At 36.3% G+C, this 13,772-nt stretch overlaps 1 protein-coding gene across 3 annotated transcripts; it reads left to right on the top strand.

Moving 5' to 3' along the window:
* Nucleotides 1-2,639: 2,639 nt before the first annotated feature.
* ADCYAP1 (adenylate cyclase activating polypeptide 1) lies at nt 2,640-12,892 on the top strand. Of its 3 annotated transcripts, XM_073550875.1 has the most exons (5): nt 2,642-3,375; nt 3,604-3,708; nt 6,025-6,159; nt 6,685-6,780; nt 9,337-12,892. In XM_073550875.1, the coding sequence occupies exons 2-5, from the start codon at nt 3,605-3,607 to the stop codon at nt 9,521-9,523; spliced, it is 522 nt and encodes a 173-aa protein (XP_073406976.1). In that variant the 5' UTR covers nt 2,642-3,375; nt 3,604; the 3' UTR covers nt 9,524-12,892. The 3 variants fall into 3 exon arrangements, with proteins under 3 accessions (XP_073406978.1, XP_073406976.1, XP_073406977.1); XM_073550877.1 differs by lacking the exon at nt 6,685-6,780 and having other exon boundaries at nt 2,640-3,375; XM_073550876.1 differs by lacking the exons at nt 2,642-3,375; nt 3,604-3,708 and adding an exon at nt 5,844-5,944.
* The last annotated feature ends 880 nt before the right edge of the window (nt 12,893-13,772 follow it).

Here is a 13,772-nt window from a genome sequence, read left to right on the forward strand (position 1 = left end):
GAGAAGAATTGGCTGAGTGGAGAGGCAAAATGAGCAATAGTAAATACACACTGCTGTATTATATGAAGGCTGTAATATATTTAGAGGATAACACTTTGATGGGAGTGTTCTAGTGATCTAGATATCCATGTAGAGGTACGAATGAATATGGGATATATGTACCAATACCGTAGCAAAAATGATCTTACAGGGGTATTAAAGGAAGTTGAAAAATATACTCACTCATGAAAACATTGTGTCAAACAGACATCTAACTGGTAATCTAAAGATCTAAATTGAACAAGGACATTTGAAGTTGAATCCTGTATCGCAGTCATTCACATTGAATTTAGACTTTATCTTCTCTGTGCTAAAGATATTAATGCATGGCACATAGCATTGTGACGTCTTCTCTAAGGCTCATTTATTGATCGCAATGCCTATAAAACATGAATATTTATAAGAATACTTAAATACCCATCTCATCGTCTAATAATAGTCTCTTGGATTCTTTGGTATTAAAGTGCATCCGCTTCGATTTTGTACGATAAAGGCAAAACTAATTATTTTAGTTTGTGTTTTAGGAAAATACAGTAGCTACATTTTGGAATGCAGTTTTGTTTGGAAGTGAAATACAGTCAAATATCTCCATAAGAGGCATAATTTAATATTAACTTTGACATTTCGCTGTTTAGCATAGGTCATATTTCTGAACAATTTCAAAAATCTCAAGATTCTCTTTCTTCGATAGTGTTCTTATGCATGGTAACTCCACCTGAGTAAATAATTAAATGTTGGCTATATTTGCAAAGGTCAGCTTGTTGTGCTATAAATAAGGAAAAAATACTTCTCTAGATACTCTACCCTGCTTATTTGTTAAGCACTTTGCCAATTCTTAGATGCATGTTTTGTTACATGTATCATAGTATATTAGTTCGCTGCACGTCTCCGCTACTTGAACAGAAAATAAAAAGGAACATAAGAAGTAGTTTGCAGGCATTTCTTCACAAATTTATGAATGGACTTCCTTGCTAGTGTCTGTCAATAGGTCTTTGGCTTTCCCTAGTATACTCTCCGCTGTTTAACTTAAAATAGCCACTTGGTGGCGCTCTTTAATCAGTTCTCTTTTTTTTACGTAAACCCTGCAGACATTTCACAAATGGTCTAGAAAGTTGAGACGTGCTTATAAACTTGATTTACAATGCTTATTTAACATTAACAGATATTTCACATAAGTGCTAATCTATAGCTTTAATAAGATTATCTGACCACTTATGAAATTTGCATGACATCATTTTGTTGTTTTTCTTGCGGCAAAAGAGAATAGTCTTGTTATTTATCACAATTGATATGCTATATCAATGTTTTATATCCTAAGGAAAATAATCTATAAATCTATCTTAATGGAGATAGTTCTTAGATGTCGTTTATAAAAAAAACAAAAAAAACCTTTTAAATGGATGATGGCATTCCACATTCTTGTAAATGTCTGTGTAATACAGCATTATTTACTCCGGAACAGCCTGTTCTAAACATATTGTCTAGGGAGGATCTTGGTGGGCTACCCACGTAATTGTGGTGATCTCACGTCATTTTCTGTAAATGAAAAAAGGAAAAAAAATGGAAAGAAAGGAAATAGCAATATTTAATCTTTGAAGTGCCTAACAGGGGATTCCCTAAAGGGTCCATGTAAAATTTATAATGTACCTTTCTCTTAGCACCTCAATTACCAGATATTTAACTAATAATATAATCATGTGGAAAATAGACAAAATGGAAAATCCATAGAATTAAACACTGTATATAGAATCCTGTGTATTGTTCGTAGGAAACATCTACATATGATTGGACTGTATAGAGGTGTCTTGGTTATGAAATATTAGATATTAAACCTCTGTATAACATTTGTTCATTTTCAGTCATTATACAGAAGAAAATTATACAGATCAACAGCAGGCTCTCTTGTTTCAGCACCAGCAAACGGACAGCTCCCTTCATTTCAGCCAACTAATATCTGTCAATTATTATCTTATTAAAAAGTGAACCACTTAGGGAAGCTCTTAATATCTTATGAATACATTGGCTGATCGGTTATCTTCATTTAACTCTTTCTGGTAACTGTTGATTTTATATATATATATATATATATATATATATATATATATATACATGTAGCCATTCACATAGTAGAGGTGTGTATATATATTTAAATATATATATTTATTTGATATATATATGCACGCATACGTGTGTGTTTATGTATATGCATATGTATATATATATACACATATATATACATTAATGCACATCTCATATGTATGTGTATGCCTGAGCTTCCATGAGACATTTTTATTTCATATATTCTAGCTACTCGTCTGAGGATTTTCCAGATTAAAGTTTTTTTCCTCTATAATTTGGAATGAGCACTGGATACTTCTGCTTGTCACCTGTGCTTCTGTCAGAGATAATTTATGGGAACATATTGCCAAAAGAGGAGCAAAAAAATATTGATGTGTAGTTAAACTAAAGGGAATGTGTATGTCAGAATATTTATAAGAAAACTTGATGACTGTGATCGGATCATCTGTGAGGAAAGATGAGAATTGTTATCATGTTCCTGGAGGAATTGGCCTGATGACGTCTTTTCTGATACTGGATCATTACGTGACTTACACTCTGAAAAAAAGGGAAGCTGTTTGATCCATGGATAAAAATCCGAGCGCAACAGAATCACAAACAATAGCTGGTATTTAAAGGTAATATGCAGACAAACATTTACAACGCAACCTCTTCCTAAAGTGGCGTTTGCTGTAACTATTCTGCATGTGTGTGTATATATATAAATATATGTATATACATACAAGAACGGAGGGCTGGTCAAGTTGAATTGCAGCACAAGAAGGAGAAGAAAGCAGCTAGAGAAACGCCTCAGGAGAAGTATCTTAGAGAAGATCTGATCTCATTGTCAGCATCTCAGCCCAAGACTCATAACAGGCTGCACCAGGCTCTCCCTGCCTCCCTGGCTCACTGCTTTTTTTATATCTCATTCGCATTTACTTCCCAGCAGCTACAACTTGTTTTCTTTTTTCCTTTCATTTAATTTTTCAGCTAGGGAGGTTATATTTTATTCTTTATTTTGTTATTCCCCTGCTCTTTTTCTCATCTCAGTCGGAATCCACCATTATTTTTATTTTTCCCCCCTACCTGGAATTGTGGCTTGCATCAAACTTTTAGCCAAAAAATCAGCAGCCAGCCATTTACGGTGTAATCCAAACCTGTCACACAAGGCAATGCAGTCCACATTCTAAGAAAGAGCGGAAACTTGCAAGACACTTGGCTTTAACTTGGGACCTGATATCCCTCCTTCTGCAACACAGTGGAGTTTCTTTTTATATGGTAAGAACCTTGCATGCTTCCATATATGAACTGTAGTTATAGAATTGGCAGATTACCTACTTTGCCTTAATGAAAGATCGGAAAAGGTTGCATGTATTGCACGTTGGTAAATATTATGCCTGTTCCCACTTGCATATGCATTGATCTAATTGAGGTCAAATCGCACATCGATCTTGGCTAATGAGAAGTGCCTGTTGAAAGTGTTCCCTTCACTTCTCTCACCCGCAGAATGACAATGTACAGGAAAGCACTGCTCGCCTGGCTGCTTGTGTATGGAGTAATGCGCTGCACTGTCCACTCCTCACCTACTGCGCTCAAGTACCCAGCACTTAGGTAAGTATCAGACTAATTATTGTCATGAAAACCTGTTGTTATGCCAATCTTTAAAAATAATTCACATTTCATATCAGTATGAAATGATATGGTACCAGAACATCTCATACCATGCACTATGCCTAGCTTCTCATGAATTAGTACAAAGGAAACTAGAGAAGAGGAGTAGGCTTGCCCTGCATGTGTTCATATGCGGTGGGCTAGAATATCAGCAGTGAGATGCACAAAGACCCTATCTCATCAAAAGGACTAGAAGACTAGAATATTGAATGCCAAGAAGGTTTAACACATTGCCACCCATATCATGTGCCTGTTTTGCTTCCATCCTTGGAATTTCGCATTTTGTTAAAGGATTACTGGTGAAATAAATATAACGTCCCAAAGCGTAGCTTTGCAATCCCTTGGATAGTATAGGAAAATCTTGTTTAAGGTCAGTGATAGTACATCTTTAAATTACAAAACCTGAGAGCCAGGGAAGCCCCTTGTGCTACATGACTGCTGGCTGAGAGTCACCCTTCTTACAATGGAACAGGTGCTTAGCTTCTATTGTGCAATCCTCGAAATCAAATTTTAGGATCTATAGGGGAAAAATTGTTTTTTCATTAAAAAATAATTTATTATCCTGGAACATCCATTTATGTAATTTCCATAGAATATAATGATAGTTTTCATGTTTTATACTGGGAATTTAAAGAATACTATAGACTGAATACGTAGCATGAATGTACATTACTGAGTGTTTTAATCCATTTACACATAGTGTACGTGCCCTCAACATCTTTGTAAAAGCCAAAGCACAAGTGACAATTTGTAGGATTTCACCTCAAAATTGCATCATTCAAAAAACATTATAGTTAGATGTTAGAATGGCTAGACTCTAATATTTTATGTATCTGCTATTATTGAGCCTTAGCAGATACAATGCGTATTTTAATGAAAAAAAAATGTTTTTATATAAAATATAATTGACACCTTATTACGGGTATTATTGATGCTACCTAAGGTAATACATTTCTTCTTACAACCAAGATTTTTTTTTTCCATTTACAATAAGATAATTTCAGCCCTTGCCCCCCCAAAAAAAATCAAGATTTGCATTGCTTTTGTTGGGCTCCACGTTATTTATCTTCTGAATTTCTTACACAATTCACATATTAGATTTATAAATAATTCATTGCGTGCTCGGAGGTTTTGCTTACCCCTCTCGGTAGGATCCTTCAGGTGAAAAGCAAACATTTCAAAGTAAAATGGGTCGCAAATTAATAACTAGAATGCAGAAATAAATAAAGCATACTCATCAATTTATGTATATTCTGGTTTATCTGCCTTAACCTTAATTCATAGTTATTATTAGATGTAAAGAGTTTTTTTTTTCTGTGCAACTGTTGCTGGGATGCAGCTCCTATCATCCAAAGCGTTTGAGTCCAGGACCAGACGAAATGCCAGAGGCTGTTTATGCTTGTTGTGTGTTGAGCGACACTGGTCAGCGCAGACTGTTTGGGTGTGCGCTGTGCTTGGCTATGTTAATCTATATAATACCCTGGATCATGTGCTTGTGGTACAGAGAATTTGACACTGCTAAACTGTGATCCAGATTTAGCAAGAATAAAACACTTTGGAAGCATCTATTATTAATAACGCTGGCAGAGCAAACTGACTAAAATAGCTTACGGTGACCTACATCCCAGCAGATACAAAGTAAAAAAAAAAAATCTTAAGGAGGAACTTGGCATGAAAAGAAACAAAACCCCGACGAAGTCAGGACCCAGTCTTTTCAAATCTACCCCTCCTTCTGTAGAAAGGATATGGGTAATGCTACTGGCGAGTATTTTCAGTGCTTTGTGGCCAATGCTTAGCGCTCCGATTTAATGTTTGGAAGCTGATAGTATGTTTGATGATGCTGTTCTGCCAATAAAGGAAAGTTGTTTCCCTCACCCCCCCCAACCTTTTCTAATCTCTCCCTTCCTCCCTCCACCTCCTCTCTCTACTCTCAGTTCCCTGTACTAATGATTGTAGGATTTGGCAGCTAGCTCTGGCCCAGCCCCAACCTCAGGTCAGCTCACAGATGGGCTGCTCTTGTTATTTCTCTCACGCCCACCTACAGATTGATAGGGTCTCAGGGGGTCTTTTTCCATCAGTGTCTGGCATCTCATCACCGAACAATATTCAGAGAAAAAAGACCAGTAATGTAGACACTAGAAATGAACCTTTGCCAGGGATTACATTGCACCGAAAGGCACTGATCAAGTCATTATGCATTTTTGATTAATTAAGAGGCTTACAATTCATTCTCCTTTCTTTCTCTCTGCTCATTAGGCTCGAAGATGAAGTGTATGATGAGGATGGTAACACTCTTCCAGACTTTGCTTTTGATAACGATCCGATTGGTATTGGAAACCCTTCCTCTGTCTTAGATGATATGTATTCCTTTTATTATCCACCGGAAAAGAGGTGAATTCATTTTTTTTCCCCTAAATGAGATAAAACCTAGTTAAAATGATGTGTTGCATAGTCACAAATAACTAAATAAAATCTGCAAACACAATAACGCTGCTTCTGTTTCATGTCAGACCGTATTGCGACTACTGCAATGCATCCAAATTATTTAACAGGAGGTGCACATTTAAAGGGAAAATGGAAATGTATGTAAATTCAGTGCTAATCAGGTGGCATCTTGCAATTAAGCAGCATCCTGGGAAAACAAAAAAAAGCGTTATATATGTATATATATAATGTGGATGGGGATGAAAGGACATATCAGGCATAACATGTGGACTAGAGTAAAACATGACCCTGTGACAAATCAGTCTAGGCATAATCAGGAAGCTCTAATGGGTCAGCTGCACCCAGCCCTCCCTGTGCACACATACACACATTCCAATCAGAAATGCTTCTTGCTTGAAAACAACACATGTTAATGTCAGATTTCCAGGAATCATCTTTCCCTTTTCATTTTTTTTTCTTTGCTGTTGTCAGACATGCTGATGATCTATTAAACAAAGCCTATAGGAATTTACTGGGGCAATTGTCTGCGAGGAAATACCTGCATACTCTGATGGCCAATCGCTTAGGGTAAGGTTGTGCTCTTAAAACCTAGTTTCTGTACACATCCAAAAAAAAAGTAATAAAAAAAAATCAGTCCACATTCAGGCTGTAGTCAATATTTATGAAGAACAGATCCGCCTTATGTACTGGAGCATATGGACAATGTAGCGCAAAACATCAGACAGTAGACACGTCTAGTTTATGGATTTGAAATGCCATGATATTTATTTTTACCATCTCTATTTAGTAGGATTTCACTGTCTCCCACAGCAATAAAGCTGTGTTGTTTATTTCACCTAGATTATGCATTTTTCATTTTTGTGGTTGAGTCTCTTATTGTCCGATATGTCACTTATTTTCCCTTTGAAGAATGGTGCCGTTGTGCGCCTTCACGAAATATAGACTTCTGGGTTGGGGAACATTTTAATAATGCTCAAGGGAACTCATTGCATCTTCATAATGAATTATTCATGTGATGAATATATTGTCTCCAAACTGTCATCCTAAATTATCTGACGCTAATTTTACAGCAGGTGAATTCCTTTTAGTTAGTAAAACCTGTGACTTCCAGTGTCAGAGCTGTTATGTCTGTTGATTTTGTAAATTCTCCTTTAAATTACCAGTTGAGAAACCTGTTTAGAGACCCAAGTGGGACTGACATCATTGGATAACATATGATTCAATTAATATTGATGCTATTTAATATGAGGCATGCGCAGATTGTGTCGGTATCTGAGCATCGCTTACTCAAGGCTTTGTAGTGTATAGTATTACCATTTGTTAATTCCTATAACAAGCACTAGTCTGGTAAATATCATTAAACTATGGAAGATCTAGGCTTGCAGTTTACTGGATGCCTTTGTGGCCACTGCAATAAAAAGGTAACAGCTGCAATTTAAGGGACATTATAAAGACACCTTTGCTCTTGTTCCAATCAGAACATCGATATCCTACCATATATTTCACACAAAGAACATAACTCTTTTCAGGTTGTTGACAGCAAGCCCCAGAGGCAATTATGGTAGCAAAAGGGAGGACAGCCCTGTAGTGATTGGTAATGAGACAGAGGCCTTTGGGAGTTGTCCAACATGAGGATCAATGCGAAGGGTTGCCTAATGGAGGTTGGGTAGACGGTGTGCCAGATGTTTGCACCATTTGTTCAGAATTTATGCAGCCATAATTGGGCTTTACATTAAGATATTTGACTTGCTTTTTTGCAAGCATTAAGACTTAATTATTAAAGCATTGCTGTTCACATAGATACACACACATTTTATATATATATATATATATATATATATTTATATATATACACATGTTGCCTATTTTGGGTGAACACATTATTTATCTGTCATATATCACATTTTAGAGGCGCTGAAACAGGATCTCTTATTATAATGTATATTCCCTTTGTTCCTAGGCGAGACATTTTCTTTGACAAACGTGTCATTTGGAGGCCAAACATAAATCGGAAAAAAATCATGATATATGTAGCTAATTATGAGATAAACCTCTTCTCACTTTACAATAATGAAAGATAAAACTACAAGATAGCAGCTGATAGCTCAAAGTGTTTGACAGATATGAGAATAAGAAATCAATTTGTCATATTCCCCTTGAGACCTTAAAGCTACTATATGCAATTCATTTTTGGGGGGATGAGAGAATGGCATCCCTGCTATGTATCTGTTGATACTGGTGTTGTAGGTATTATGATTGGGGGGAAGGAGAGAAATATTGGACAGATGGAAAAAGAGTTAACTTGCTGCGCCTTAGTATGATGATACAATAAAGTGAAATTTATCTTCATGCAATTTGCACTTAGGATCAGAGAGTGGGAATCGGAAAAAACATGGGCTAAGTTGTAATGAGGTGACTGTAAACTGTGACTATAAAATGATCAATGAAATGTTCGTCTTATGTAAGATGTATGAGGATGGGGGAGACTTGGGTGGGGGGCTGTGCTAGTTAATAGGACTGGATCATTTAACAGTTCTTACTTATTTTTCCTACCCTGTCAATTTAAAATATATCCCCCACTGATATAATAAAAAGAGATATTTTAAACCAAAAATATGCTTAAACATGCTTTTAATACTGTGCATCCCATTGTTTTTTTATGGCAGACAGGTCTTCTTGGTCCTCTGCTGCATTGCTGCATACTGCGTAACCATTTACCACATGTGTTCATTCATTTCTGGCACCTTTTGACTCCAACAGGATAGCAGTCATAAGCTTGGCTTACAGTGGAGGTTGTAGCAGAGAGAACAGGGGAACCGGTTGCTGTGTTTAAACAATGGAGCTTCGATCGCTACTTAAGTATATGCCAGAATGAATGCTTGCAAATTTAACAGAACCAGAAATGACATGGTTAACTAACTCAATACCCCTTTAATGGGGCATTTCCTACTTATGAGGTAGCTGTGAATTGTGCCTGAGCAGACTGGATGCTCTACTGTATGGCGCAGCATGCTCAGTATTTAAAGCCAAGTATCCTAGACTCAGAGCCAGCTTGAGAATGGAGCTGGGTGCATGTAGAGAGATGCTACTGTAGACTGCAACTCTTGCTTTTTGCCATTGCAGTGCATTGAGTAGCAGCCTGGAAGATGACTCGGAACCACTATCAAAACGGCACTCAGATGGCATCTTCACTGACAGCTACAGCCGCTACCGAAAACAAATGGCTGTCAAGAAATACTTGGCAGCAGTCCTGGGGAAAAGGTATAAACAAAGAATAAAAAATAAAGGACGAAGAGTAGCATACTTGTAGCGATGAGCAACCAGCCAACCTGTGTATACAGCCCAACAAAATGAATAAAAAACAAAAAAAATCATCACCAAACTGACTGAACAATCATCGCTCCTGTGTTATCTACAAACATGTATTTATGTATTAAGTAAAGCTATTAAATGAATATTTTAATAATAATATTGTTTTTCTTTTGTACAAAGCACTAGAGAACGCACAGATCTACTTTGTGGACCAATTAATAAGTTCTATATGTTATATATAAATATATATAAGTGACAAAGAACAAGTACAATGTGTGCACAAATCTTAGAATTCGCAAGAGCTGTTTATGTTTTTATATAAAGAGAAATAGTAAAAAAAAAGACAATCATTGTTTAAAATATTTTGCTCCTATTTTTGTAACTTGAAATTAAATGGATAGTATTTTTATCCGCAACAGAGTTGAAGACCTTAATTCTAACCTTTTGCTGATGGACATAGACATTGATGACCTAGTGCAAGGGATTTTTGTTGCTAATGATTTAGTGAATTGTTCAAGACGATTCTGCCCTCGGTGAGTGCCACCACCCGCTCCTTTAATCCCCTTAGGAGCACTGTCCCTCTTGTTATAGTTTCCAAATGCTGTGCTGTCTTTAATTCCACTTTTATGTATTTATGTTTATTTGGAATAGTTTCATGACCCAACAGCTCTGTTAAATTAATGGATACTTCAAAGCACCCCACTTTGAGTGCAGTTCAAAGTCACCTATTAAACTTTCTAATTGGACCAAGCACATAGTAATATTGTCCTGGCAGCAAATCTTCGCTAGTCAAGTGAGAATATGAAAGCTGGAAAAAAGTACAGCACATTGCATAAAGAACTGCCCAAAATGAAGTCATGGTTGTGGACCTATCTATTAAAAAAGTAATCCAAGTTCTTCTATAGGTCCATCACCCAAACTGACAATGGGCAGCTTAGTATTGGAACGTGATACAAAGTACATTGTGTTTCTCTCCAGTGCTGTCCATGCTTCTCTTCATGTGAATCTACCAAAAAATTTTTCTTCAGCTCTGAGTTTAGGTATTTATTTTGCTGTCTTTTTGCAGACCATTATTCCTTCTCCTTCACCCTTCATCATTTTAATACCGTCGTTCAGCACGTCATTTCTTTCTCCTAATTGTAAAAAAAACTCATGTTATGTTTATGCAAGCTCTTATTGTAAAGTTAGGAACCCCTGTTGTAGCTACTACTAAATAATTATGCACTACTACTAAAGTTTTGTTCTTTGTTTTTTGAGTCTTTAAAAGGTAAAATGTATTTTTCTACATTATGGCTTATTGCTTAGTAAAAGTACTTTCATAAAACAACGTTTTGTCATAATATAATGTGTAGCATTCAAAAAGTATCTATTGTAAAAAAAAGTAAGAAAAAGAAAAAAAAATGAAACGCAAGGAAACTGAGGTCTCTCTTGCTGTATGTCAGTCTCATGACCATGCCTATGTCAGAAGAGATGTCTAGGAAATGTAAATACTTAATTTTTTTTCCTTTTCGCCTAAATTTATCTAAAGAAAAAACTTCATCTGAGTCACCAATGTCTAAGTCAAGAGCAAGAATGCTGCTAGAGAAAGTGTACCAAACCTTTCAGCTTTTTCTTCCTTCCAGTCTGATCAAAAAGAGGTGATGGATCAAAGGAGCTCTACGAAATTTCCTTCCTTGGCCACCCCTGTCAGCTGGTCCTAGTGCAAGCAGTAGCTGCACATAGGAGTTTGGTCTGCATGACATCAATCTTACCTTCATTTTGCGTTTTTCCTCAGGCAGTGTGACACAGGATGCAGTTTGCAGCTTTTGTGCCTTCCCTCGCCTTTTAAATTGCCACGAATCACAGATGGCTTTTTAGTGGCCCTACAATGCTGCAACACATCGGCTTGTATTTTAGTCTCATCTCTGTGTTTGTTTGTAGTGGATAGGATTATAAATGTGTTAGTTGTACAGATGACGTAGGGTTTCAGTTGCTTTTCAAGTTGGGTGTAGTAGTTATTGCATCATCTATTTAGCATCCTTTGTACAATTTACAGCAAAGCCAACAGCCTTACTAAATTAAGTGGATCCGTTCTCCAACGATCTGCGTAGATGTAAGTCTATATTTTGTGTGCAACAGATGATTACTATAAAAGTGAATACTATTAAACAATTATCTAGAACTAAACAATTGATTAATGTTATATAAAGTGTGCAAAGCTTGTGTTAATAAATTTTTGTATCCAATGCATTTTTTTGTCTAATGTTTGGAAAATAAGATCTATGTAATGGCATTTGTGCATTACCTTAAAGCTTTAGATCAGTTAATTTTTTTTTGTGCTACATAATTTATTTTAATTTCTTAAAAAAAAAATGGAACCATGCGAGACGTGTGCGTGCACAAAATCACGGGGAATTTTTGCATTTGTCAAAGCAAAAAAATGTTTTTGGATTTTTTTTTTGTAAATATTAGAAATTATTGCAAACTAGCTCTGTTCAAATACAATATACCAAAGCAATCATTAAATATGCAGTTGCTTATTTGTAGAGGTCCCTGGTTCCACGTAGATGTTGTAAGATGTTGTGAAGGCGTGTGGTGTGAAGTTCATTTTGGAATAAGTAAAGCTGGATCTTATACAAGTCCATATTATTCTTGTTTATCAGCAATGCATTGGAATATATATATTTTTTTCCAAATGCAAACATATTCAGTGGAAAATGGATTCCCCAAGACTCTAGCTGTTCCATCTTAAGTGATCAGCAAGCCTATATACCGTACCAGCAGTCAAGTATCTGATGATGGAAGTGTAATGACGTAGACAATGAATGTCTGAAAGAAGCCTCATGGAAGTGCATATTATAATAGAGTGATGATGGAAATATTAGATTCCATTTTTAGACTTCAATCAAGGTCTCTTGGGAAAAAAACAAAAGGCTGTGTGTGAGTAATCTTTGTGGGTTTAATGGATAGCAGAATATATGGACAATAATACTTCCACACGCAATCTCCCAGACGGTAATGTTTTTCTAGTAGACGTAGAGGGTGATCTGCATATTTGCATACCTTAGAAAGTAAAACAATACTGATCACACAAGAAATCTATAAACATATCCATGACTAGAACGACAAGTTAAGAGGTCATATACAGGACTACACAATATTACAGAAATAGAGGAGCCTGTAGAAATAAGAGACCATGTTAACTAGCTAAAAAAACAGTTCAGTTACTACTATATGAACTATTGTATTCACAAACTCCACTTATTTAAAGTAATTTTGGTTGTTTGATTTACTTGCAGCTAGATTTGTACAATTGTTATAACATGAATGTATTGTATGTAATTCCTATTACTGGCTGCACAATTAAATCAGTTAATCTACTTATTAATTGGGTTTTCTATATATTTTAAGGATCTTTCATATGACAATACCCTTTTCATTGTTTTAACTAAAAACTCATTACTTGTATAGTAAGTGGTAAAAATTTCTAATTATTGAAGCTTGCTTTGTACGTAAGTGTAAGCATAAGGCTGGGTCATACTTGCAAGTGCAAAGCGAGAAACCCGCGCCTGAGACTCGCGCAAGTTTCTCGCATTGCACTCGCTAGTGTGACCCCGGTGTAAGACAAAGTATCTGAGTTTTGACACACAGACATATGTTCTGAATGGGAAACCGAGGAAGAAAAACAAGACAACAAGCTAAGTCTCAGAAAACCAGAGAAGTTGGTAACTATGCAGATTGCAGATCCCTGATCTTAACCGCACAACTAGCAGCAGTCGTGGAGCGTACCTACGTTGGTCCTAGACACCTCGTCACAACTGGAGAACTACATAAGCATAAAGCAGGAAAAGAGGAAAACTAACTGCCCCAGAGCAGACCCCAAAGGAAAGATAGCCCCAAAAATGTATTGATGGTGAAACAAGATGAAAATACAAACAAAGGCAGGAAAATAGGCTGAGCAAACGATGGGGCCCAGCTAACTAAAAAGGACAGAAAAGGAAAGACACTGTCTGCAATCTGCCAAAAACAACCTACAAAAATATTGTCCAACACTTCTGATAGCAAAATTAACCCTGAAGTCACTAGACTTCTAAACCTATATCAGCACTCTGAAATATTCTGAGACAGAGCAAAAAAGAGGACAATCTAATAAGGGACAAAAAGCAGACTGGCAAATACTGATTAATTGGAGTGGAATTTCAGCATAACCCCAGCAGGGGCAGGCTGATTACACAACAAAACTGAATTGACCAACAAGCGCAAGTGTG

Source organism: Dendrobates tinctorius, unplaced genomic scaffold, assembly GCF_039654945.1.
Source record: "Dendrobates tinctorius isolate UK_male_01 unplaced genomic scaffold, ASM3965494v1 ptg000171l, whole genome shotgun sequence".
Classification (NCBI taxonomy): domain Eukaryota; kingdom Metazoa; phylum Chordata; class Amphibia; order Anura; family Dendrobatidae; genus Dendrobates; species Dendrobates tinctorius.

Excerpts from the sequence above, each read along its gene's own strand:
- ADCYAP1 (XM_073550875.1), top strand. The coding sequence starts at position 3,605 with ATGACAATGTACAGGAAAGCACTGCTCGCCTGGCTGCTTGTGTATGGA. Across the intron at positions 3,709-6,024 it reads CTCAAGTACCCAGCACTTAG|GCTCGAAGATGAAGTGTATG; the intron begins GTAAGTATCAGA and ends TCTGCTCATTAG. Across the intron at positions 6,781-9,336 it reads CTGATGGCCAATCGCTTAGG|TGCATTGAGTAGCAGCCTGG; the intron begins GTAAGGTTGTGC and ends TTGCCATTGCAG.